Source organism: Dinoponera quadriceps, unplaced genomic scaffold, assembly GCF_001313825.1.
Source record: "Dinoponera quadriceps isolate SergipeBrazil2010 unplaced genomic scaffold, ASM131382v1 scaffold1658, whole genome shotgun sequence".
NCBI lineage: Eukaryota > Metazoa > Arthropoda > Insecta > Hymenoptera > Formicidae > Dinoponera > Dinoponera quadriceps.
Genome location: NW_014555920.1, coordinates 67,611 through 92,279, shown reverse-complemented (window position 1 = coordinate 92,279; position 24,669 = coordinate 67,611). Strand labels below are relative to the sequence as shown.

General features: G+C 45.2%; 2 protein-coding genes across 2 annotated transcripts in view; both read right to left on the bottom strand.

Moving 5' to 3' along the window:
• Nucleotides 1-11,331, bottom strand: part of LOC106745796 — a 137,335-nt gene extending 126,004 nt beyond the window's left edge. The window contains exon 1 of the mRNA XM_014621727.1: nt 7,931-11,331. Coding sequence (XP_014477213.1) covers nt 7,931-10,022 — 2,092 coding nt within the window. The 5' untranslated portion in view covers nt 10,023-11,331. The remainder of the gene's footprint in view (nt 1-7,930) is intronic.
• A 10,728-nt stretch (nt 11,332-22,059) lies between these two features.
• The window catches only part of LOC106745819, a 53,697-nt gene continuing 51,087 nt past the window's right edge, over nt 22,060-24,669 (bottom strand). Inside the window, exons 15-18 of the mRNA XM_014621772.1 lie at nt 24,164-24,409; nt 23,906-24,086; nt 23,394-23,658; nt 22,060-22,144 (exon numbers count right to left, since the gene is read on the bottom strand). Of these exons, the coding sequence (XP_014477258.1) occupies nt 23,394-23,658; nt 23,906-24,086; nt 24,164-24,409 (692 nt within the window). The 3' untranslated portion in view covers nt 22,060-22,144. The remainder of the gene's footprint in view (nt 22,145-23,393; nt 23,659-23,905; nt 24,087-24,163; nt 24,410-24,669) is intronic.

Below are 24,669 nucleotides of genomic sequence, written 5' to 3'. Positions count from 1 at the left end.
TTACAATGTATCATCTCTTTATTTTTATTGTCAGCAACTCTCGTTTTTTGCATCGTCGTATATACATTTTTTTTTTCGCAAATATTTGTGTTTGTGCCCTTTGTAGTACGTAACTTTAGTGAGTGTCAGTAAGTCCGAATGTCGGTGAGATTGCCCAAAGCAAAATAAAGCTCTAAATATATTCCAGCGTTTTCATACCGTCATATCACGTGACGTAATTAACTCGTGAGCACAAACGCGTTGTTATGTGTCATAATAAGAGCACATGGACGAGCATAAACGCATGCCGCACAAAATGTCGAGAAGAGTAGTGTTTGTTTCACCTTCACACGTCAATTTTTCGTCGAGACGTGCACGTTTGAAGTCTGAAGTTTACAAAGATGATGTGCAGTCCTTTGCTGGCGACCGAAGGTATGCGCGTAACACATTGTAGTACGTTCATGTTACGGACTTGACACCTCTTTCGTTTCGAAAACAGCGACGCGCTGGACCAAAAGGGAATGGAGCGCAACGCGGGCCTCAGACCTTTGTGAAGTCAACCCCACTTTTCCAAAATTTGAAGAAATGAACAAAATTCTAGTCGTTCCACAAAGAATTCTATGAAACTCTAATCGATTTTAGAATATTACGCGAGACGATCATCATCACGATTGGCTAATGATTATAAATGTTCAAGTAAAAATTGTTTGTCTATAATAGTCCCGAGTTATAATTCGACTGTAATTTAATTCTGAGCCAATGCTGATTGCCAATTGCTGGTCGATATAAAAAATCTGGTATCCAATAAATAAATGGCTCGTCATGAAACTGATCGTAAAATCTTATACGGGTAGAAGCACCATCGGTATACTTGGATTTTATCTTTTCTCATTTCTGGAAATGATCCTCAAAGAAGTGAGAAATTTAATCTATCAAGTGAAGATTTCCGCACAAATATTATTTCGTTTGTTTATTTGCGTTCCATCTCGAGGTGAGAAAGTTTTATTATATACCGTGCATCTGGCACGAGGAGTGAAACAATGTTTACGCTGCAGTACGAAGTACAAATAACGGGAAAGTAGTCGGGAAGGCGACAGTTTGCAAACAGTGTTTATCGGCTTCCAGTTACTTTCCGGAAAAGTTGCCGGGCATGCAACCATTCTACGGAAAGTGCGCGATCGTATTGAGTTTTTTCATGTATCTTTTTGTCAAAAATGCGATACAAAGCGTTCAAGGTAGCACGGCGATAATATAATTGCGCGGCCTTTACCGTAACTTTTGCATCACGAATAATTGAATTTTGATACAGCGGGGCTTAGGCAACTTCTCGCCGACGGATTTCGTCGAAACTTCGTCGCGATCCTTATTAAAGGGCGTTGACGACGACGACCGAAAACTGAGAAACTCGTTACGTCGTCGTCGTCGCGCGAATAGCCTTCGACATAATGTCTCGTCGCGCGAATACGAAGAAATTCGAACGAATCTTCACACCGAGGATAAAGTTTTCCACTCGAGAAAATGTAGAAGACGTCGACTCGCGACAATGGATAATACGGCGCAGAAATTTACTTCGTATTCCGCGATAGAATACTCTCTTTCGGTTAACTTTAAGTCACTCCAACTTTCAAGTCGTATAAAAATATTTGCAAATAGCGTCCAAGCATTTACGCAATATCATACACACACACACACACACGCACAATGCGCTATCGTTACCGCATTCCACGTATATGCACGTGTAACAAACATCGTGTATGCGTGGTGATGTACAAGGATGCTTCAGCAGCTTATGCTGATCAAAGGACGCCAGCGGGCGATGGAGATGCTCGTTAAGCTCTCCTTATCGCGTGGAAGGCTCTCTGACGTACACGCTACGAGCGTACCACCTACGAAAGGAAGCTGTAAAACAGATTCTTTTTTGTTCTCTGCGTGATTTCGTTTCCGTTATCTATATTATGTTGCGAGTACCGACGATGCACAGTGGTTTGAAAGTCAAGTTTTCGAAAAACTCTGAATCTTGATCAATATAATCTTTTATATACGGAAAATCTCTTCCTATACGGAAAAAGATGGAAAATAGCTATGTGACTCATTTATTTCACTTTTTTTTATAGATAAATACAAAATAACCCAACTTTTCTACGAGTATCGTAAAACGGGGTAACTATGGTACAACTTTCATTCTTTAAAGAATAAATTAATATTTCGTTTGAAAAATGAATTTTAGCCGGGAATAAATATCTATCCTAGACCACTGTATGCGACATTGCAACGGGGACGCTGAAAAAATTGACTTTGCACTTGGCCGCTCTTCGGGAACGCGGGACAGGTATCGACATGTACATGTACTCGTTGCCGTGTTTCACGCTCGAGCTTTACACGGTTACGTATCAGGACGCAAGGAGGACGCAACTTGACTATTGCGTGTAAAACATCGCCGGCCAATTGTCCATTTGCCAACGTCAAACGCGTCGCTGTTTTGCATCTAGCAACAAGTCCGGTCGGCGTAAAGACACTGGTATCGCGGACACGAAAACTGTACGTATCTTCGAACGCTTTTGAACCGAGGCCAACGACGCACGGAATATACCTTTTATGTCACTCCGTATATAACGCTCGTTTCCGGGGCTCGGATGGAATTTTACAAGTCCGATCGGCCGCAACGAGAAAATAATTGTCCCTGAGCGCGGACGTGACGAAAATACCGAGAGCCGCGTAATGCAACAATCTCGTCGGCTTAAAATTGTCCCGCCTGTTCCGGTTTCCCCGGACTCAATTGGCGATGGAAATTTGCCGGCGGTAACGATTATTTGGTATTAAACTGATTATTACCCGTTTATTCTATATTTTCGCGTTCACCATTAATTTTTGATGCCTGACATTGCGATCAAGAATATACAAATATAATTTTAACAGCGAAATATCAAGCGCTTGCGTAAAATTTCATTACCTTTTGTCATCGCCGAATCGTCCGGTCGTTTCATCCAAATGGATGCGAGTTATTGTTTATTTTTGATAACTCCGGACGACCGCAGAGCGATGTATTTAAATGAAATTGCGCGGACACCAGGATTGGCACGAACGGACGACTTTTGACTCCGGACGACGGTCAGATACCGCGGGAATGTAATCAAGATATGCGCGAATCCGGGCTAAAGAGAACGGGGAGATCGCGCGCCAGAGCACACGGGAGAGACGTCGGCGGCATACGTTGCGCGCTGCACCGTTGCATTTTCGCGACGCTAATCTCCCTGGTCGAAAACCCGTCGTAAGAACCGGGCGCGCAGGCCCTTCCGGTGCACGCGGCAATTCCGCGCGCCGTTCCACCGTCGAAAATTACAAGGTTGCTCCCGCTCTCTTTCTCTCGCAATCAACTCTTCGCCGACTTTCGTTATAATTATTCCCGAGTCTTGCCGCACTGCGAGCTTAAATCGCGAGTTGCCGAAAGCATCGTTTCCGCTTTTGCGCCAGTCATTATCGGTGCAGGTAGTTCTCGATGTTCGCGAACTCCCGAGAGCCCGTTGCATCGTGCAGGCTGACTTGCCGGGTAACGAGTGAGCAACTTTTTGTATGCAGTTATCCGCTGGAAACATGCCTGTGGTAGTTTTTCAACTAAATAAATAATGTCATATAACCGGCTAAAATATTAAAATAATGCACCTCTACGTAATCGAATTAGATTAAAATCATGATAATGATTTATTTTTCAAGTTTAACCATCAGCGCCGTTCATGATAATTTTGGATATACATTGTAAATCCAAGTGTATAATTCTTACACGCTTAAATATATCAAGTAACTTTTTATATATCCGTCTTTACGCGTATTATTTTGCTACACGTTTTCTTTGTTTTATTTTATGCAGCTGAGTACATTCGCATACATTTTATACGTTTAAATATTGCATTACACATTTAAAACTTGTAATTTTTATATTTTCTTATTCCCTTTCATCTTTTCTAACCAAAGCTTGCACCGTTAATTAATTAACCTTAATTAAACATTGATTAATCAAACCTTCATTAGACGTTAATTAATTAACCATTATCATATTGAATTTTATAGATGAAACATATCTTTTTTCCAAGTATATACTTTTGTAATAAACTTATCGTATCGTAAATTTATATTATTTTTATATTTATTATTATCTGAAAGATTCGGTATTTTTTAATTACAGAGCAAATTAAAAATTAAATATTAGAGGTTAGGAGGAAATCCTTAAGTTTTTATTGAACTTTTCATCGAGAAACACTAATAATATGTTAAATTATATGTTTGAATGTATGAGTCTAATTCTTCTTTATTCGATGAAGTGTATAATTTGTATAGAGAAAATTAAATCACACACATAATTTTACATACATAAGTGCGCTCTTATTGAGCACTTAGATTTGCAATGTATATAAGAAAAGATTGGGGTTGAGAAAAGGAGGTTGCAAACAATTATGGCCGAACAATATCACTATTAAACATAGGTACACGATTCAGGTGGAAGTTAATGCCACTAATACACAAGGGTTTATTTTTAGATCGACGATGTGTCGATACGTGTATATATTTGCGAGAAGCAGTGCGAGCGCGTATGCATGCGATTCGATACCGGAAACGCCGCGAAATTCGATGTCGATCTGATCTTCGCGAGCTCTGACGGAGACGGGTGTGTCGCGCGTTTGTTCTACCGCCTGTAAATTACCTGCTAGAATTCTCATTTCTTGCGCCGTTTCTTGCGAGGGATATGTAGCGGAAGCACCGCGTGCGTGCCAGCTTCCGCTTCGTGCGTTTGTACACGGAGCGGTATATGTGACGTCATATGGCTGGAAGGGAGGATTCGTTTGAATCTCGCACCAGCCATCACCGGACGTTCCGCAGTGTTCTTGTGTTTGTTATTTATGTATGCAGATGCCCAGGGAGAGCGCCGTGATATATTTTAATTAACATGTCGGAACTTTTCCCCGCGCTGACGATTTTTTCCTGCCGACGGAACGGATAGGGTTATTTAATTACTCGCGCGATTTATTTCGCTCAGCTGGATATCATTCCGCGGGATATCATTGGTTTATTTGCATATCGAACTCATTAGACAATCGTTATTGGTATAAATTCGTAAGATCGTTATCGAGTATCTTAAGGCCTCCTCAAGCCTCTTAAGCGTTATAATATTTTTTTTATAGAATATATATAGAATTCTAGATACTTTATCAATATCTTTTACTTTAATTTTAATCACATAAATAATATTTGCCGAGTAGTGCGCGCATCAGAAAATGTAATGACAGATATCGTTAAGATAATTGGCCCGTTAATTTATTTCTTTTAGGAATTTTTGCAAATTTTAACGGGATGTTCACGATAGAGAGATAATTGTGCGGGGAGCTTCGCGTAATAACCTCCCAATAGAAGACGATAAATTATGTCTTTTCTCAGCGCGCAGGCACATATTGAAATATTTATCTCGTGGGAGAGAGAATGTGAAGCGGCGCGCTGCGGTTGCACACCCCGTTCTCAGATTGAAATTTAAAGCGGCTATAGGTCAAAAGATCACACACACATACCTCGTTTCCCTCGTCGTAATAACAAGATTCTCCCGCGAAAGCTGGCGAGCAGATCAGAGACGAGTGCGCGCCAGAGAGCTGTCTTAAACGCACGTGATTTTCATAAACTTTACGGGGAGAGCTTGCGAGCCTTTAAGCCGAAAGTCTTGAAGTTTACGTAAGACTTCTAAGAATTGATAATGCCGGAGAGAAAGAGAGAAAGAGCTTCCGGAACTCGGAGAGATCCGCTCGGTATTTTTCTTACGAGGTCAAATCTATCCAATCCGGTCCACAGGGAAAGGTCGCGCTTTATAATTCATAAAAGTTGAAGGTTAATGTTTGTTAAATCTCATCGAATGGCTGCTGAGATGTTTGACATTTAAATGACACGGAAGTACTTCGCTACGCTATTTCTCCTCGGCTCTTTCTAACGATCGAATGACGTTATTCAGGATATGCTGTCCTGAAATTACGCGTCATTTATTCGCTAATTTGACTAATAAACATTTACGAGAAGACAATGATTATCGGAGAATTGACGGATAATATAATTATTCGTGGGGAGCGGAAAATTTCGTCACCCTAACAAAGGCATCTTTCACAATTTGTTGTAAGGTCAATACCTCGCGCCGCCGAGGTAAATTTAATTATCCTACGAGAGGAGCCGCGCGCGCGGTGGAAGTAGGAATCTCTTCAAAGTTTGAAGGGTCGACAGAACGGATATTGGAAGGCTAGAGACGAACGGCTGGAAATCGTAAGAAAATGCATTGAAAGCGAAAACGGAGTTTTCCACAGCGGACTACTTCGTGAAAAAGGGGGAAATTAACTGCCACGAATCCTGAGTGACGTCTCGATATTCCGTCAAATCGCGAGAACAACGAAGCCCTGCAAATATATACAAGCGTCTTTGACGTGTCTATTTATTTACTATTTAGTTTTTACGTATTACGCATTTTTATTTATCACGCAATTGCAACGTAATGCCGCCAACACTACATCGCTGTGCGGTTTTTAGTAATGCATTTTATTTTGCCGGTGAAAGAGACGAGCAATCGCATTAAAAGTTGACGTCGGGACACGCGTAAATCACGAGTAGTTTGCTTTGATAAGATACGAAAACTTTTGCCATTCTTGGATTATTAAATATTTTTGAAACACCGCGAAATACGACATCGTCGTATAAATACAAGTGGGTACAACATAAAGGCGGGGTGTGCTTTCACGTCAGAACTTTTCACATTAGTAAAAGGCGCAGGGCGATATCAGGCGTACCATCCTGTGAAGAGATAGTTATGTGCATCGCAGGCAATGTAAATTAAAGTTCTCAGGCATCGCTTGTAATTACTGTTTTGCCGGAGTTTCCGTATTTCCCGGGTGGTATTCCTTTAAACCTCTCTCCTAGCTCGAGTTTTACACGTCTGTCGACCTTTCTTTTTTTTCCAGTGATTACGTACGAATAGTTTTTCACATTGAATATACTATCTCTGCACAGAAAAAATGCTAAAATCAAGTAAATATAATTACCTGTCTCTCAATCTCTTAAATCAAGTAATATTTAATATAATCAGTTTAAATATATTTGAATAGCTTGCAATAAATATTTACTTGAATATAATAATACTTTAATTTGTAAATTAATTATTGAATGTAAGTCTACAATAGTTCTAAATTTAAGAAAGTATTTATTTTAATTATATATTACTTCTTTTTCCTTGAAGAAACTTAATAGTCTTTTTTAATTTCGATTTTTCTGTCCAGTGTAAATATTTGCTACAAATAAATTCTTTGGTATTCTCAATATTATAAATTTAATATTTGTCGCAATTGTTTTAACATATATAAGTAAATGTCTACTTGTACGAAGGAAATTGTATAAAGTCAATGACATTTCTGCTTCTAGGCCGGTATTCATAGTCGGACTTTATATTTAAAACCGTCTTTAAGTTTATCTTTAGATGCTTTAAGATGGCCTTAAATATAAGATCCGACCATGAATACCGGCCGTAGTAAATATTTGCCAGGGGTTTGGCTATTACAGTAACCATTTTACTCGAATCAAGTAAATATTACTTGAACGGTATCACTTTCTTCTTCAGTATACTTTTTAAGAAGAATTACAAAATAGTGTACTAAAATCTAGAATCTAGCGTAACATAAAAAGCGACATAAATATGACAACATGACATTATTATTAAAATCAACTGTTCGAATAATTATGTCTATTATCAGTGACATAATTACTCCAATAGAACATATCGTCACTCGTCGGCCAGTGGTAATATTAATAAAATAATATTAATTACAATTAATAACTATACAAGCGATCGAGTCGTAATAATCTGTTCGGATAACGCGAATTATTCCGCAAGATTGCCGATTGTAATTGCGTTGTCACAGAGTTTCACACGGTATCTTACCTTGCGGGCTTTTGTCTCTTCTGCGGCGGCGATGCCTCTTCCTCTGTATCTCCTCGACGTAATTCGAGGACGAAGAGTCATCGTGGCCCGGAAACTCGCCGCCTCCGTCCGCTGATTTTCGCGTCTCCTCCTGCCTCCTCTTGAGCAGCTCGTAAACTCTCTTGAAGTAATCCCTGGTGATGTCTTCGTTCGATTTGTTGGCCAGCGAGCCCTCGCCGTTCAGATAGCCGAGATCGCTGTCGGAAACGTCGGCATTTATCTTCGAGTCAGAGTGTTCCGCGCGTTCCCCCATCTCCTCGCTGCCGTCGATGATCTTGAAGGTGTCGCTTTTCTTCACGTTCGAGCGAGCGTATAGCTCCCGGTAGTCCTTGAAGGCGCTCTTCGGGATCGAATTGTAGCCGAAGTCCGGGGAATTGACGTTCATCGCGGACACGCTGCCGATGTCGTTGCCGCGATCTCTCACTTGGACCTTCGACGAGTCGGCGGTCTCGTCCTCGCGGTGGGGCGCGCGACGAGACTGATGAAGCGGGTCCACGCAGTTCCGCAGGTTCTGGCACACCTTGCAGCCCCGTGAAGAGCAGAGATCGCGTTGCAGGTCCTTCCACCTCGGCTTACTCATAAAGTCCTCCTCGGGCACTTCTCTCTCCGACTCTTTGCGGAGCCTCTCGTTCCTCTTCCTCTCTTTGTACTCCCTCCAGGATCTTTCGACGTTCTCCTGGCTCTTTATGCGCCTCGGGGGATTGCCGAGGTCCCGGGCGGATTCCGCGTTGGCTTGTCCGAGCAAAACGTCGCTCTTGGTTTTCCGATAGAGCTTCCTCCTCTCCAAGCTCGACGATTCTCTCTTCAACTGCGGCTTGGATCGATCGTCCGGTTCCGCGGCTTCGAGCAGGGCTACGTCGCTGCCCGATCGCCGATAGTTACGCGATTGTCCCCGGAGCGACGGATCTTCCGGGGATACTCCCTTCGTGGGCCTCTCTTTCTCCAGTTGCCCGCAGGACTTTAGTCTCTCCCTCTCGAGCACTTCGGGATCGAATCGGATGATGTTGGTCTCGCTGCGCACCTTTCGCGTCCTGTAGTTCCCACGATCGTTCCCGTGACTGTAGTCCGAGTATCTCTTCCTGATACCGGCGTGCTCGGCGGGAACGGCCTGTTCCATATTCATCCGCCGCTGTATCTTCTCGCGCAGGAACGCCCGAATCTCCGCCAGCTCCTCCTCGTTCATGTCGTCCTTTATCGGCTCGCGGTCCCCTTCGGGCGGTACCACGGCGCTCCGGGTGCGCAGATACGGCTTCGCTCTTCGCTTTTCTTCCGTCGTTTTCTTCTCCGCCGTGTCGCTTCTCTTCAATCTGCGACTCTCGGCGTTCTTCCTCAGCGATTCGGTCTTAACGTCCGCCGTCTCGTTTTCTTCACGCACCAGATTCAGCAGGGTCTCGCTCTGGCTCCTCAAGTACGCCTTGACCTTCCTGCACCTGTCTTTGGCGATCTCCTCTGGGCTCTTGCCGACCGTGCTCCGTGTACGTAAGTCGTCCATGATCTGTTGCCGTAGGTAATCCCCTACGGAGTATCTCTTGAGCCCCGTTGTCGTCCCTTCGACGTTCCCCTCGAGCTTCGCCTTCATCGTCGAGTCCTCCACTGGTGAGCGCCTCCTCCTGTCGCGTCTCTCCTTGACGTCGACGTCGCTCCTGGATCTCCTCGGCGCGAAGTTACACGTGCCGAATTTGCTGCTGAAGCCGTCTATGTTGCGGTTACCTGCAAATGGCACGACGGAGGACGATGTCGTCGATGACGACGGCGTCGGCGGTTGTTCCGAGCTTGCGGACTCGTCGACGGGGAATTGCTCGTGCGTCTTCAGGCCTTCCTTGAAAGAGCCTCTGGCTCGCTGCGCCGTTCTGCCGGTGGTTTCCACCAACAGCCGGCCGTCCTTGTCCAACAGCTGGATGACGGGAAGCGCGTCGGCGGACGTCGTCAGCTCCCACTCCCAGTGCAGCGGTTTCTGCAGCTTCAGCCGGATGATCGGCTCGCCGAGGTCCGTGGAATCCGGACCGACCGGACTGGAAGCCGTCGCGCTGATGATCGGATGGGCGTTCTTCATGGTCCCGGTTCTCTTGCTCTTTCTCTCGCTTCTTCTTCTTCTCCCCCTCTCTCTCTCTCTCCCCCTTTCTCGCTTGCTCCTGTAATCTGCGGGAAAAACCACTCGCTCGATCGCCCCGATTAATTCCACGTCCCGGGCGGGTTCGTCGTCTGACTTCTTAACGGGCCTTGCCTCGCTGAATTTTATGGGTTCCTCAGTGTGGAGACCGTTGTCTCGTTTCGCCGAAGCGCCCGCTCGCTCACGTGCCGTTCACCCGGCCAATCCTTGCTCCCAGACGAGGCGATTTTTTGTACCTCGAAATCTCTTCTACATTCTAACAATGCGATTTAACACACACACATATATATATATATATATAGATCAGTTAATAAAAAGTTTTCAATTACACGATTCGCGCACCAAGTTCACAGCACCGAGACGCGGTCTCCTCACGCAAGCGTCGTCCGAGAAGCGGTTCACGATCGGCGAGACGCAAGCGGAACGAACGGTCGCATGATTGAGAATCCCGCTCGGCCCGTCCGCTCGATCAGCCCCGATTCAAACCTGCAGCGGTACCGTTTTCCGAGCGAGCGTGAATACACGCGCTCTCCGTCGCCGAATCGCATTGGTCACATGATCAACGCGATCGGCGGGGTTGCGCTTATGTAACGCGACCTCGCGCGACGCGACTTGGCAGCCTGTCAGAATTCGCGGGACGACGAGGCCTCTTTCTTCCTCTTCGCAAAGACGGAGGCGCGGTCTCACATCTCGCGTTGCGGACGATCCATCTTCCGCGCGTTCCAGCACGCCGCTTGTAATTTGCAGGAGCGGACGACGAGTCCGGCTGCTCGCGAAATGATACCACACCGCTGTCTGTACCACTGGCCGCGTTATGAAATACGTCTCGATGATGCATGCGAGCGCGCGCTCGATGAAAGCGCGTAACTCCCGTTCGAACCTTGGTGAAATTTTGCCCGGTCTATTTATAACGCGTCTCCGTATAATACGTTTCCAGCGGCGTTTAGTAACGAGACGATAACATACGCGATCGGTAACGATCGACGAGAGATGTCAGTTTGACACACGAATCTCCGTGGAAATCGCAGATCCAATTTTCCGCTCCTCCGACCTTCCTCCAGCAGCGGACTCGAAAGCGAGAAATTTTTCCTCGCTCTCCGGCTGAGCGCGTCTCACGCACGCAGATGACTCTTCGTGTTTCGTTCGGGAATCGATATCGGGTATTCGATCGGACGAATATATCGATTAATCGTCGCGCGTGGCTCGCGGCAGCCAGCCGCGCGTCTCACTGAGGAATCGTGTGGCGAATCCGTGCGGCGCGGCACTACTGTAAACGCGTGCGGTGGCGTCATACCGCGTATCCGAAAATAAATCCCGCGGGATCCATCGGGTAGGGTGCAGGAATTCCGGCACGTGGGACGTGTCACGAATATCAGCGGACGCGCGGTCTTGTTTTCGTTGCGCGAATGTGCACAGGTGCGTCGCGTGGGCGATACCGCGTTCGGTTCTCGCGCATCGGGATTACGGGAACGTCGAACCGTTATGCAATGCGCATTACGCGAAATAGTGGACCGTAAAGACGGAGCGCGGCGTACCAGATGGGACAGTTGGATGAAGATTATCGAGAAGAGAACGTTATGAGAAATGTCGTAACTTTGCGAAGAATCTTCTCCCGGGGAGAGATAATTCTCCTTGTTAGATTAGAAAGACTCTCGAAAGTTCTCTGTGATTTAGGCGCGCTTCATCTTCGAGATAATTTTACGAGCTGCGTTAGCAGGCTCGCGTAATGACAACGTTTGTCTCTCTTGTCGTTGCGAAAGGATGAAAGTAACATCGTCTTGTCGCAGATTGATAATGGGAACTGATTTCGCGGCGATGGTAATTTACTTTTGTTAGTTTCGATCAAGCTGAATAAGCTCTGTGTTTTTGTTGGAGTCAGCTTGATTTCACGGCTGGACTCGGCTTGGTGAGCCAAGTTGTAAACACGCGTCTTCAAAGTTGTAGGCGCGAGACTAATTTTAAATCCACGGTTTTAGAAGATTTATATTTGTGAACTTGAGCTTAAGTTCTATTTTTAATAATGGTGACGTTATGGTGAGTAATATATATATACAGGATGTCCCAAAATTGTCTCAAAAAGATTAAAAATTATTATCTAATTTGTTGATAATAAGGAGATGTAAAAATGTAATTAATCTTACCAAGTAGGCATAAGAACCTCGATTCGATATCGATACAAAGCGGACGGAGATATATGATGTTGAATAATAATTACTATAGACTATTGGGTCATTAATATTAATCGAAATACGAGAAAAATTACTCTCTTGCGAGATAAATGAAGTATTTCGTTTTATCTAATCTATTCCATATTATCCTATTTTAATATAATATCAATTCTTTTTTTAAAGTAGACTTCATCCACCTTCAAAAAAATTGATATCATATTAAATTTATTACAGATAAACTCGTTAGGAAAGCGTTATAAAAAAAACCCTTGACATTAGAACTGAGTGAAAATTAATTTTAGTTATCTTTAATAATCATCTTTATTGTAATTATTGTTTGAACGGTAGCGCTTTTTTCTCAGAAAAAGGAACTTGGTTCCTCTTGCGAATTGACGCCGGCCGGACTGGCTTCAAATTTTCGTGCGAAAGAAGCGACCTGGCGCATCGTGTATGCACGTTCCGCACTGCGATACTGTCGGCGACCGAGGTACGTGACGTCGGTCGGCAGCTGCGATCGATGCGTCTCAAGGATGGATCAATGCCCCGCCAGAAATTTGTTTACGATCGATCGCGGCCAGACTCGGTGCGCACATATGTATGTAGTAGGTGCACACACGAGAGCGGTGCGCGGCACCGGTGTAGTTTCGGCCGTTCTTTTTTCGTGGACACCGAATGCCGAAGCGCGAGTCGTTACCGGTAAACGGACGATCGCGAAAATATCGTAAAATCGGATGTTGGCAGAAATCGCTATGAGAGTGAAACGTCCTCCTCCCGGAAAGGCCCCTCGAAAAATGTTAAATAATAATTTTCCTCTCGCGCTGTCGTCGCGGTGGGTGAGCCTCGGGAGTCCCGGATTAGCATAGTATCTCCAGATTCGCATAATGCTCTTTGGGAAACGCACGAGATCCGCGAGCTGCATTTCATATTTAAGGCAACCGGGGTGTATTTAACCCGACACCCCGCGTAACCGGATACACCTCCGTGACGACGAAGCGAGTCGCCCGCTTGAGAGTCGAGGAATATCCTCCCGGCGGCATGGAAAAATGTGTCGCGCACGAGCAGGCGTGCGAGAGCGGCGCAATGTCAGGCGTCATGAATAAAAAATTAGCCGGTGTCCTTTTATGCGATCGAGCCGATTCGAACTGGATCCGCGAACGGTCGTCGCGTCGCGTCGTTACGGGCTCTTTATTTTTACTCAACGTGTCCCCGATATCGAAGAGAGTTCTCGTACGCCGCACTAAATTCGGATAAGGAAGTGCGCCATATACGCTTTCGCGGAATCTATGCGCCGATCGATACCGCCGATTGCGCGCGCGTCCAAATCCGGCTCGTAATTGCGGATCGCGACGCGCGAGTCCTTATCTTGCTGCCGGGGAAGAAATCGACGACTGCTATTATTAGAGAAGCGGAGTAGAAATCGCGTTGCTCTCTCTATATTTGCGCCGCGATAAAGTTCATGGAGTGTCGTTAACCGATTAACCGCGGGCCGCCGTTAAGTGGCGCACTTACGTAACTTTCGCGAGAAGTGAGTCAAGAGGTGTGTAATTGCCAAATAGTGTCTCGCGCCTTAGTCATCTGCGGCGATTATGTCGCGTTGAGGCACACCTTTCTCAGTAAAATGTAGATTCCACGAGAGGGATGAAAAGGGGGAAGGAGGGTAAGACAACGACCGTAAGGTTTGTCGATTTTTCCTCATTTGCGCAGTGACATAGAAATAATGATCTATTTCTTTTCTGCGTAGCTAATGTCTATTATCTGCATCAATTGAAAAATCTATAAATGAATTGAAAATTTTTGGAATTTAAATCTTTCAAGAATGACGTGTCAATGTCGTCAGCTTACCTCCCTATATATAGATAAGATGATGAAGGTTAAAAATAAATTTTTTATGCACATAAAAAATAATCTTCACGCACTTTTTATATTATTTTGTCATTATAATGTCTGTACAGCACGATAAAGTACAAATAAAGTACAAATAAAAATAATATTTAAAAACAAAAAATATTATTTCTGACAATATAAACTTAAAGAAAATAAAATGTAAATAAGAACAAAAATAAAAACAACTCTTTACGTGATATTCACACACAATATATCATCTTGTCCCATGATTATTATATTTATTTATCGAATTAACAAAATATCGCAGAGGGAATATGAGAGAAATGAAAAATAACAATACGTTATTATATGCGTCTTTAGATATAATGTATAGTAGTTTTTTATATGGAGAAAATGAAAATATTTACTATAATTATATAAATTTTCATGAAGAAATTCCATAATACTATGTATGAATATACCTAAAATACATTTCTTATTATATTATCTACTATCTTTGACAGATTGAAGCCAAACTACAACAAATTATTAATTATTATTTAAAGCCTCTGACAATATGTTGGGCATCGACTTGTTATTTGTTACTAGTTTAGAAAAATTAGCAAATCATCATCTTACCCATTTTGTCATCTTCCTCCCCCCTCTTTCCTCTGTTGCCGCAATTACGTATACATACGCATTTGTGATTTTAATGTACAATTTATTCAGTGAAAATATATTTAATCGAAATCTACGTACTTTCAGTAGCAAAAACAAGCTCGAACATTATAACCTAGAAAGATAATGAGAATTGTAAAATATATTATCGTTGATACCGCGAGCGATGGCGACTCTGCGCAAAGGCCGGACGAGATGGAAAAGAGGAATTGTTATACAGCATAAAAAATAATAATTTATTCGGCATTTAGCGGGAATATAAACGTACAGTGTACTGTCGGGAGTTATATCTGTCCGAATGTGAACGTAAACGGAAATTGCATCGCGCGACAACAAATTGCATCGCCGCGTAGAGCTGAGCGCGAAGCTCGGCACGACTCACGCGGTTCAGTCACTTATAAATCATCTCCTGGATATTATAAAATAGCATGAAACGTCTATTGCCTTGAAAAGAAAACGCATCGAGGGGGGAGAAGTGCGATAAAATTGCTCTAAGTTGGTCTCTTTTCGACATGATCGCATTTTATTCTCTCCTATGTGTTACCTCTAAACGAGTCTCCTAATTTCTCGTCCGACGCATCTGAGAATGTACAGCGGTTTTTTTGTACGTAGCGCTCAATCTGTCGCGGTTCGTCTCTAGCGGGAAAAATCCGTCGTAAAACTACTCGGACTCGATTATCGGGAATAATAGTTCGCGGCGCCTCGGCGTTCGAGGGCGCTACCGATATAAACTAAAATAATTGTCAAAAGATTTTCGGTAATTATACACAAAAAAATCTTTTTTTCTATCATTCGCTAAATCTGACGTGTATGTACGCGAGCGACGGTGAGAGAAGGAAATTAGTTCAGAGAATTCTTTGCTTCGCTTTCTCCACGCGGGAGCCACGATCAGATCTACGCAAAATCTACACTTCGATAAACCTATCTATGATGCCGAGTAACGTTATAAAACGTACGCGCATTACAACGAGGCGTTTGCTCGCACAGCATTTTACAGAAATCGCGTAGTAATACTTACATTTATTGTGTACACATAGTTGCATATGGTAATAATACACGTGTAGCAAGTTTACATACATATATATATATATATATATATATATATATATATGCATAATAGTACTAAATCGTAATAAGCATTTCCCGTACCTGACTGCGACGATGCATCACTCTCAGCTCGCACAATGGAAATACGCTCTCGCTTCGATAAATCATAATACTTATACAATAAGTCAACAGAACGTACCGTTACGTAATTACAGGCGCGTTACGTCTCGTTTATCGCGGGATTGCACGTTTTCTCCGAGGGAAAGGGGCTCATATCACGTATCATTCCATCATCGTAAAAAGCACTTCCGTTGTGACACCTCGCGCCCTTATTGCGTAAGCTGCGTCGGACAGGAACTCAATAAAAGAGGATTATACGCATCCGCAACGAGCGCCCTTGCGCCATGGCATTACGATATCATATGCGTTTATTCGGTAAAGGACCTACGCGCTGGCGGAGAAACAATCGGATCACAATGAAACGAGATGGCATTCCGTTAATCGCGTATTCTTACATTTCGCTGTTAAACACGTACTATTTCTCTCTAGAGATTCTCTAAAAAATTATAGTATATATATATAGGCTTCTCTCTTTCAAACTAAAGGAGAACAAAACGTACTAACTATTCAAAGAACAAAGTATACGTCCCGTTGCGTAACATTGACGCTGCCGGCGAAACGTACTTTTTGCGGCGCTACGTATTTGTGAAGGTACTCTAAATCAGGTAGGGCCCCGGCTGAGCCCCGAGACCGAGCTCAACCTGGCCCAAGTAATCCTAAACGAACATACCTAGGTACGTGCGTGCAACGTAAACGGCGCAACAAGTGCATTTTTCGTCGCAAACCTGCCTACCTGCCTAAATTACCCACCTACAACTGTGGGCAGTTTGCCGAGTAATTTTCCCCCATACATCACCGAAAAAACAGCCCCTCTCTCTCTCTTTCTTCCGAGGAGTCGCGGGGAAGGTTTCGACAATAACAGAGCTAAAAGCTGTCCTTCTCGGAAATGTGCGTCTAAAGTATTCACAGAGCACGAAACTAACGACATACGAAGCTCCCAAGGGAAGAATAGATACTACGCGAGGCGAATTTTTCTAGCTCGCCGACGATCGCACATGCACTTTCTCTGTGCGCGCCTGGCAGTCTTTAACTTTGAAGTTTGAAAATGTAGCGTGCTCGCAATCTTAACTTTAATACGTTTCGTACCGCTCGTGCAAGACGAAGTCCGTTTTCACGTCACTCGCTTGAAGAAATATCATGAATATTCAATGCGAGTGTTCGTGCGATGCGAACGTTCGGAACGAGACGCTCCGAGATATTCTCAACGGCCTCTTTGTGGCGTCAATTCAATTTTGACACACAGACACGATTGCAGATATAATTGTAACTTTGTGTACGCGCGAGAATTTTTCTACTTGCGAGTATTATGCGCGTTAGAAATGTTCCGGTGCACAAGGTCAAGTCGAGAAAAGGAGTGTAACGTGCCAAGCGAGACGGAAATTGAAGTATTTTACGAATTACAGACCGGTTACAATTACCTGGTGGAAAAGAAATCATCGTCTTTTCATAAATCGGCCGGAATTCGTGTCACGGTCGGGAATATCCAAACCGCGCTTGCAGTCAAAGCGCTCGAGCTCGCAGTGAAACGATCTGTTTGCCAGGCGATTCGCCGCGATCCTCGAATCTTTTCGGACCACGAGGAAAATTTGGTCATTGCAAATCCACCCGTCGCTTTTATCGAGACAAGCGTGCGCGCGCGCGATCGGCTTATTTGAGCTAAATCTCCCGCGCGTGGCGTATCTGGTTTATCGAAACGCGGTCGAATGAATAATTTCAACGGATAAAGCGAGACTTTATGATTTCATACGAAGCTGAGTTTCCATGAAAATTATTTCGCTTAAAATTTCATGTCCAAGCCGGGGTTATTTTTAAAATAGAATATGCTGCGCGCGTGTGTGCCGTAAGAGAAAAATGTATGATCTGAAACATTTAATCCGTTATTGATTTGTTCATCACGCGAAGCATTCTGGTGTAACTGTGAAACCGAATTGGCGTAACCTGATTCGACGGGCAAATCGTGGAAAATAAAAAAAAGAACATGGTGTTAATATTTTACGTAAAAAATTGGACTTCGTCTTCAAAATAGGAAAACTTTTGAATCGAAACATGCGCAAAAGCACATAGTACGTGATAGGTATTGACAAGCGTAAAATTACTTTTAGCAGGCTTTACGTAGCACCGTAAAATCTATTCTTCGGTTGGTGGCGAAAATCAAGACACATTCATATGGGATTTATATCGACATAACTTCTTCCGAGACTCGGAGCAGCGACGGTTTACAAAGACTACATATTATACAGTACAATAAAATACGAGCTGTGGAGTTTCTGGTTTTGGAACGAAGCGATTAATACCTGAATTCTCCTTGTGACCGGCTACTGCGTGTACCTGAAAAGAAGAAACAAAACCGATACATTCACATTTGCGAGTAGAACGCGAGATTTTTGTCGTTTCTTAATTTTAGATAGATTTTATTTTAACCGAATTTTTAACCGAAATGATTTTACTTGCGTTTAACAAGATTTTTCTGGAAAGTACAGTAAGTCCTTCAAATTTTCTAAATGAGAGTTTCTGAATAGCGACAGTTTCTGAGTAGCGACGTTCGCTACGATTTGGAGGCTTTTTCTACAAATTCGTATTTTCTTACGTAATTACGTAAAACAGACTTAATTTGATCGTGCGACCGTAGAGAAATAAATGTGACGTTGATCTCTCGTGAAAGATCGTTGTGTCATACATATGCAACGCTGAGCAGCGAAGGTGTTGAAATGTATTAATTAACCCAATACGTTAATTTCCCTCTACCGACCTGAGCAGCGGCCTCCCGTCGCTGCAAGGAACCCTTCTCGGCGTCCGGCAGTTTCTCCGACCTGGTGATTTCGCGAACAAGCCCCCGGCGACCATCTGAATCCTGCGAGGGCGGTCTTCCGGGCGCTCTCCTCTTTCTCGACGAGCTCGCGTCGCTCGAATCCGCGACGGTCCCGACGTCTTCGTCGAAACTTCTCGAGTGGATCACGGTGAAGCCGCCTAGAAATTGCACGGACTTTTTCGCGCCAACTTGGCTGTGTTGCGTCTCCTTGTCGAACGGACGCGAGACGTCGTTCCTCCCGTGTTCCTTCGTCACCTTCGCTCCAGACTCCGTCTTTTCACGGACTGCCGGCGAGTCACGAGGATCTTCCGGAAGCCTCGAGGCAAAAGTCAAAGGTCGAGCTTCGCTGTGGAACGTTAGAACGGGAACGTTTCCTTGGAAAAGGTTCTCATCTCCTCCCGTTCTTTCCTTTCGCTCTGTCGTTACTTCCGGCCGCTGCGAGTTCCTCGCGGCGACGCCCGGCGCCGCCGCCGTCTCGGTGGACTTACGCCTGACTACTTTTCCGCTATCGTTAAGTTCAGATTGTCCCGCGTCTCCCCGAATCTCGTAGTACTTGACGAAGCTCCTAACTTTACCCGGGGTTATTGTTACAACGTCACGGGACGATTGGTCGTTACTTACGGCTACGGGTGTTACGGCCCTGTTATTGTCATTATTATTACAAGGGGTTACGGAAATATTCTTCCTAGCTATGGCACACTTATCGCCGCTATCCTCTAACGCCGGCCGACTCGCGATCCTTCGATCCACGTCGATTACTTCTTCGTCAGTCTTCTTCTCGTCGCCGTGCGCTTCCCCCAAAGCTTCCTCGCGCACCTTCCGGCGCGACGCGCACGTCTCGAGTTCTCTGCTGTCGAAAATCTTGTTCATCGTCGTGGGCGCCCCGATGGGAATTCTCTTCGGCCGCCGCTCGACGCTTGTTGTTTTAAGTATCGTCTTGGGAGCGCGAACGTCTCGCGATCTTCTCGGCTTGACCTCGCCGGTGCTCTCCACGGGCGCGCCGTTGGCTTTCGCCTCGGTCTCATTCGATTTCATGTCGATCTCCGTCTTCGTCGAGGTATTCTTCGCGATTTTTACACCGCGGTGCGACGCCTCGGGCATCGTCGCCTCGTCGGTATTTCGATACCTTGTGATTTTCTTCCCGCCAACCGCCGGATCGCGAGTGTCGCTTTCGGGATTTTCACACCCACCTTTGATCTTCGTGTCCGCGGGAACTCCTTTCGCGATTTCTTCGGTGATCGTCGCGTTATTATCCGCCTCAGTGGAGATCGTAAGAACGCTGCAAGCTTGAGGCTCGAAGTCTCGAGATTTTCCTCGCACTCGCCGTGGGAAAGCTGTATCCCCCCTCTCATCGGCGATTCCGTTATCGACCGGACGAGCAATATTTTCGTCGTCGCCCGCCCGCGTTTTCGCCGTCTCCGGGCTCACCAGTTTTAATTTGATATTGTTGAAATTGCAGAGCAGCTCGTTCAATACGTCACTCTTCACCTCACCGGCGCTTTTATTCTCCGATTGCGTTACGTCAGAGACCACAGCGATCCTTTCTTTCGCCCCTTTGGAGTCCCTAGGAACGTCCTGATCGTCCCTTTTCGTCGTGATATTCAATCCGCGCGAGCATCCGCTTTCTCCCGCGATATCCGATTTCCCTGCTTTATTTTGTACGCCATTCGGAATGTTTACTTCTTTATCCACGCTTGGAGACGGTATCGTAGCGGCAATAATTGCGCGATCTGCTGAATCGTCGGATAACATGGTCTCCAGGAAGGAATTTCGTCTAACCTTCACAGGAACGCTCTTTGCGAAGGTTTCTTCCGACGGCGAGACTTGCTCGCAGCTATTTCCGGAACCCAAGGAGCCGCCTGCTTCTTTATTTTCTACTATCGATAATCGCCGGGTTTCCTCGGTTCCGAACGATTTTCTCGCGAGATCACCGATGAAGATTTCGGATCCGTCGTTGGAATCGTCCGGATTCGCGTTAGCGTCGTCGAGGCGGCTCGAAGCATTTCGGAGTGACTCACCGATGAAGACCTTCTCGTTCTTGGCAATGGGCTTCTCTTTGATGTCATCGCTTGTTTCTTTCAAAAATACTTCTTCTCGCGGCGGCCTCCTCAACATTATTTTCGCCGCGTTTGCCTCTTCGGTTCCGCAGGCCGAGCTTTCATCCGTAAAACTATAAGTGTTCTCCGCTATCTCAGAAGAAGCATCCAACATCTGACTTTGATCCGTCCGCTTTCCAGCGTTTCCTCCGCTCGTAACCGGAACTATTATTTTTTCCTCTCCGGGATTCTCAACCTGTCCGTTCCACGACGCCAAATTGGAATCCCCTTTGCGAATTTCCCCGCAATTAACGTAGTTGTCTTCATCGGCATAACGCGTCCTTAATATTACGCCGGCCGCGTCCGCCGACGTGAAAGCATCGTCTTTTGCCGTAGCGATATTACTTTTGTCGGTACTCGGTTTTCCTTGCGAATCAATTCTGCAATTTTCCATGTCCGCACGCTCGTCTCGGATTTCAGCGAGCTTCGAGGAAGGAGCGACTCGACGTTCGTCGGTTTGCTCTCCGTCCCGGATGGACTCGCGCAAACTTTCACACGGTGCGCCGATTCTTACGTCGGCGTTGAGCTCGGAAGTAGGACTCGGCGATTCGATGACGAATCGTACTTTCGTGCCGACCCGACAATCTGGATCTTCGTTGATATCGGAAGAATCACAGCCGGAGGATCTTCCACCGTTCACCCGAGTGTCCCCACCTATACTGTCCTCGAATCGGTAGTCACCGGGTTTCGGAGCGAACTCTTCGTCGAAAGGGCTCGTTCGTCTTTCCAGGCACCTTTCGAACGGAAAGTTCGTCGTCGTCACGCGAAAACAAACGTCGTCGCCGTCCAGCTTACACACCGTCGACGACTCGCCCTTCGCCGGCGCGGTGTTTTCTCGCTTCCACGTGGCGGACATCACTTCCTGGAAATCGCGCATCGTGAAGAAGAGCGGTGGATATTTGTCGGTTGCCTTTCGTTTAGACGCGACGTCGATGGGACGGCGTCGCGGCACACTTGACGTTGATCCCGGAATTAGGTCATCGTTCGCGTCGCCTGTCGAGTTCTCCCATGTGGATATCGCGTCGCACGATCTCGGGGACTTCGCTTCGATCACAGCCGCCGCGATGTCGGTGCGCCGCTCACTCCCGACACTTGCGGCCGTCGGACAGCTCGCGGTGTCGCATTGCGGCTGGCAGGTTTCGGCAGATCGAGATTTGTTCCGTCGACATTTCTCCGGCGGGGGCGGCAGAGGAGGCGGCGGCGGACGTTTTTCTTCAGGTCTCGCGTCGCTCGTGGTTTCGCTCGTTATCGACATCGCGACAGTTTTGATCTTGCGCTTTGTACGCCGCGGTGGCACGGGTGGCTCAGTCGGGTTTCTCTTATCTGCAGGGAGAGAGAGAGAAAGAGATATTCCCAACTTTAAAAGAGAAGTCAATTGGTTTCGCTGAAATGGCGAACGAACGATATTAAATGATTACTTTTTACGGGAAATTTCAGAGTACTTTTGGTAAGTACACGGAGAAAAACATTTTGTCGGAACAGCAAAGAGATTTGTTACGCGAGAAAAATAATATTGCTGCTTGAACAGAACGTTGTTGCGATAACGATAAAATTTACTTGACATAATCAACAATTAATACTCTTAACAAAGCTTTTTGTCGTCATTATATTAACAAACAATTTGCTTGTTCCGACACGGGATCCTATGATTATCCCTGGGGATATATGCCAAAAACCCAGATCCTAGGTCAACAATCCATGTGAATTCCTACATGAATTTTCACACACCACGTGGATTCCTATACAGATTTTCAACAGGGAAGTACTGTAACTTTTACTACGGTTCTTACAATTATGCATATCGCGGAGGCGATGCTGTTAATATGATTAACGAGCGAATTATTCAGTTCGCGACACGAACGCGAGAGAATAACCACGACGTTAGGCCGCCCGAGACATACTAAAAGTGATTCCTTAGAAATGACACGTCAAGCCTCCCCTTCCTGATGCCCGGTCAATAACAACGCTTTTGCCGAGCTTTATTTTCACGCTGAATGTAATTTCATTAAGAAAGGATAGGAAGCACCCGGTGAAATATTGAAGTAGATTATCATCGGGAAAATTTCATTGTGTGTGCGTCTTCATTGTAACGCACGTGAAAAATCGACGAGATGTTATATTCGAGTTTAAATTCTAGCCCGACGAGAAACAGAGAGAGAGAGAGAGAAGGAACGCGCATTTTGTTCTACAAAATCGCTTGAATATTTTCCTGTCGAATAAAACTCGGGGTTTTCCTTTCATCTACGAGATACGATAGGCCCCGTTTGTGATATTTCCCATTGAATGGGGTAAATGTTAAAAGTAACGAACGGAGTACTTTGGCAACTGCGGGCAAGGCTTCGCTAAACGGATTGAAACAATTCGATTATCCGAACGCCGCCGTGTCGGCATGGCTGCGTACGCGGCCTAATAGTCTTTTCGCAAATAGAATTTCCCTCAACGCGTCCCGCGACGGCCGGCGTAACAGGTCGACTGGGAATTTTACGGCCGCAAAATTACGCGAGCGTATATTCAACATGCGAGGAGCACGACGCAATTTCATACTACACCGACGCGTATGGTCCGCACATACCTAAATGAAAACCTGGCGACTCGTTCTACTGACGTCAAAGTCTTCTAGGCTTAGCAGCATACTGGCAGATTTTAACGCATTATTGTCAACGAGATCAGTCATGTACAGGCTGTTCGCATTATGATTGCCCATGGCGCTGGACGCGGCACTGCTGTATGCGCTCGAAGTGTTCTGCACCGACGCTACGTCCGTGGTTTTCTGAACGATCCACTTGTTCGTCATGCTGGACGTTTCCGCCTCCGACGACACGTCGAATCTGATGTCACTGTGATTAAAAGCGAGATGTTAATTTCGCGGATACCTCAACCGCCGCGATGTCTTTCTCCGAATGATGTTACGTGAGAACGAATCAATTTCCAAAGTCGATGAGTTATATTCGACACGTACGATCGAACGCGAAACACTGTCTTCGAATTCTCAATTTACTTACGATTAACAATTGATGAGTAAATTTGTTCTTGCGAAACACCGTGTACGCGTTTAAATCGATCACCTTCGCTGATAGTACTCACTGCAAGTAATTGCCGTCTGCAGGACGCTGATCCTGTTCGTCTCTCGATTCCGCGCTCTTTCGGGTAACAGCCTGCGAGAGGACCAACTCGATCGTTTCGGAGGAGCTCTGCAGCATCTTCAGAGCATCCTCGTAGCGAAGATTTAACAGATTCTGCTTGTTTATCGCTACAATTCGGTCGCCTGTCAGAAAATTCGGTTGAAGACGCATTAAATTTCATTTATCCTTTATTTATTATTTCAGCGATTTCATTACGAACCTTTATTAACGTTTCCAGCCATATCGGCCGATCCGCCAACGGAGACCGCTTGAACGTAAACTCCGCCATCGTTACCTTCCGTTACTTGCAATCCTATGCTGCCGCCGTGACCTCGTTCTAAATTAATCGTATGCAAAATCCGTTCTTCGGCGAATGAAAGCTCCTCTAATCGAGCCACCAGAGACGCGGACATTGATTCCTCTTCGGGAACTCGGAATGTTTCGTCGTCGGTTCGTATATCGGCGTCTGTTAAAGAAGAACGAGTGGATTTAAGCAAAATCTTGTCCTTCCACGACAATATTTTATAACAAGTGGCCGTACACTTTTGCATTTTATACATAAATTTTTTAAGAAATCAATCAGAGAGAGATGTCACATTTAATCGAATTTATAAGAAATAGCTACGTATGTAACAAGTGTCTATAGGAAAAAATAGTATTATCATATATCGAGAGTTAAATTGGATTAGAGATAAACACCCTTGTTTAGATGCTTAAAAATTTGCA